General features: G+C 40.9%; 1 protein-coding gene across 1 annotated transcript; it reads left to right on the forward strand.

Moving 5' to 3' along the window:
• The first annotated feature begins 1,447 nt into the window (after positions 1-1,447).
• LOC149815170 (uncharacterized) lies at positions 1,448-2,155 on the forward strand. Its single transcript, XM_089990492.1, has one exon. The coding sequence runs from the start codon at positions 1,448-1,450 to the stop codon at positions 2,153-2,155; it is 708 nt and encodes a 235-aa protein (XP_089846618.1).
• The last annotated feature ends 1,027 nt before the right edge of the window (positions 2,156-3,182 follow it).

Below are 3,182 nucleotides of genomic sequence, written 5' to 3' on the forward strand. Positions count from 1 at the left end.
GACCCAAGTTCTGATTAAGATCCACAAATTTTCAATGTAAAAATGATAAAAAAATATAATTTTACTGGGTATGGTTTGGTTGGGTATAGTCTGGGTCTGGTTCATGTAATCTCTATAGGATCCGGGTATGGTTTCTTTTATGGTGAATCCAATTAGACCTAGGCCCGGAGCCGGTACCATCATCTCAAATCAGGTTTGGGTCTGATTCTACATGGATCCGAATCAAACCCGACCGATTGACACCTCTACTTGTGAATATCACAAAGTTTGACGGAAGGTCACAAAAGTTTGAAACCAACGAATGGATTTTTCGTTTGTATTATCCAATAAAAACAATCAGTGAGAACTCTGGATAGGATGCCAATCAAGAGGCTTATCTTTCAAAATATGATGAGAATCATTAAAAGCTACATGAGCTATTAGAAGCCTTTTATTGTTATTTTTAGGACAAAAATGAAATTGGCAGCCTTGAAGGAGAGAAACAAGTGGATGAGGAAATAAGGAACCTGATCTCAGCACCCACGACCCTCGGTCTGCAATGTAAGAAGTCTAATTCAGTCTCGTCTAGAAGATTCTATGATGAGTAACATGATACTTTATGTTACAGTGGCACACAAATAAACAAAGATCTCTTTACCAGATCTTACTCAAACTATTTAAGGCAAGTGCATAGCAGGTTAGAGTGGGCTCTCACGAATTCATGACACTGATGCTGTTCATTTATGAGAATGTCATCAGAATTTTTCTTTTCTGAAAGGTTAGGCACACCCCTACCAGATTCCATTCAAAAATTATAAACAGGTACAATTGCTGTATGGAGCTCCTATCTGGACCAGTCTGAGAGTGGTCTTTCCATGATTTGTGGACACCTACCTGCCTTTGCAAGTTTAGCTAGGAATTTAGCTATGTAGTTCGAATTATAAAGAGCTCTTTTGATAGAGAATCGTTAGAATCTATACAATATGTTCTTTACCTGAATTGGGATGTTGTCGGGCATTATACGCCCTTCTAAAATTCTGTTGGTGTTGGAGACTATGTCCGGCCTGCTGGATTCCAAGCATACTTTTGTTGTCGGGTTCAGCCGATTGAAAATAGTTGGCCAACCGCACCATTCCTTTTCTACAAGAACCTATGTTTTCAGCCGATTGAATGTCACCAGAATTGCCCTGGATGTGCTGATAGGAATCATCGTATAAAGGTTGTTAGCCGTGTCCATCCTTATCCGGTTGTTATATCGACTCTGATGATGTCGATAAGAGTCGAATTTGTATCTCGGTTTATCCTTATCTCAAGGGAAACCACAATATATTTATGTTGGCTTGTATTCCAGCATCTGTAAGTGTGAATAGAAAAGACCTCCTCCTCCCATGGACGTAGGCTTGAAAAGCCAAACCATGTAAGTCTCGTCTCATGTGTGCTCATCCATGCCCAGTTCGTGAATCGTGACATGGTATCAAAGCGTAGAGGATTACCTTACTCATTTTATCCTCTCGATTCTCATGGACGAACAGCAAGGAAACAACAACGGATCGGGAAACCCAGCGGAAACAACTTCAACATCGCACCTGCACCAGTCGAACAAAATTCGTCTCTGAAGATCACCACCACATCGCTAAATGGATCGAACTATCTGAGCTGGTCTAAAGCTGCCAGCCTATTTTTAAGTGACAGATCTCGTATTGGTTATATTAACAGGAAGATAAAGGTTCTCAGCAATTCCTATCCTCACTGCGATGATTGGTTATCAAATAACCATCTGGTTATGTCGTGGCTTTTCAATTCCATAGAGCCAAGCATAGCAGAAGGCTTCTTATTCCTTGAAACAGCAAAAGAGCTATGGGACTCATTAAGCGAGGTATACAACAAGAGAAATAACCTTGCTCGCATTTATCAGCTTCAAAAGGACATTGCCAATCTCGCCAAAGGAGACAAGCCATTCAATGTTTACATGAGCAATTTAAAGGACATATGGGAGGAGCCCTCGCAATATCGTCCAGTAACTGGAGATACAAACGTCATAAAAAAACGTCTTAAAGAAGACCAAGTTCTCAAACTCCTAGCCGAATTTGACACCCTAAAGGGACAAATTAGCATGTCCTCCCCTCTTCCATCCTTCAACAGCGTGTGTGCTATGATCCAACAAGAAGAGACATGACACGAGGTCATGTCTTCTAAGGCTTCCCAAATGGACAACAACATGAGAAACTCGCCTTCAAGGCCGAAGTTGCAAAGGAGCATAAGGCAACCTTAACGTCAACTGAATAAGCTAACCTCGAACGACCAAAGGAAAAACCCAAACTCTAATGCATGTATTGCAAAAAGGCCGGTCACACTCGTGAAAGATGTGATCTTAACGGCAAGCCAAAGAGAGACAAAGGTCAGCCTAATGCTCGAAATAGCAACACCATGGAAGAGTTTGCAAAGCTTTTCCAACAATTCTCCAAATCACACCTTGCTATCTCTCGTGACTCTAATGATTCAGGTAAAACTCATGCCCATGCTCTTATTTTCAGCCGTCAAAACTTTAAGTGGATCTTGGACAGCGGTGTCATCGATCACATGACTGGTGACTCTAGCATACTACTAAATATTCAGAAGTGTGAGAGACCACCCATTTGCATTGCTGATGGCACTCATGTGCCAATTGAAGGTATCGGCAAGATGGCTATGTTGCGTCATGATGAATAGGTCGATGCCTTATACATGCCTAAATTTTCTACTAACCTACTATCGATCAACAAATTAACTGAGAATAATGACTGCAATATAACTTTTTCTTCCCATTAGGTTGTGATTCAGGACAACAAGACCAAGAAGATGATTGGTAAAGGCTCCTTGGTCTATGGCTTATACATGATGGAGAACCCCGCAATGACATGTACTGCAGCCAGTAATTCCAAAAATCATAGACTGTGGCACGAAAGACTCGGCCACCCATCAAACAAAGTCATAGATTCCTGCAAAGCGTGCGAGTTTGCCAAAATGACTAGACTATCTTTTAATTCCTCTGAAATTAGAAGCGAGTCATGCATTGAACTTAGTCATGCTGATGTGTGGGGACCAGCCCCTGTCGAATCTCTAACAAACTTCAAGTATTTCGTGTTGTTTATCAATGATAAGTCACGAGCTAGTTGGATCTATTTTCTTAAAAGGAAAAATAAAGTGTTAAACGCCTTCAAAAA

Source organism: Nuphar pumila, chromosome 15 (assembly GCF_984573655.1).
Source record: "Nuphar pumila chromosome 15, dmNupPumi1.hap1.1, whole genome shotgun sequence".
Classification (NCBI taxonomy): Eukaryota; Viridiplantae; Streptophyta; class Magnoliopsida; order Nymphaeales; family Nymphaeaceae; genus Nuphar; species Nuphar pumila.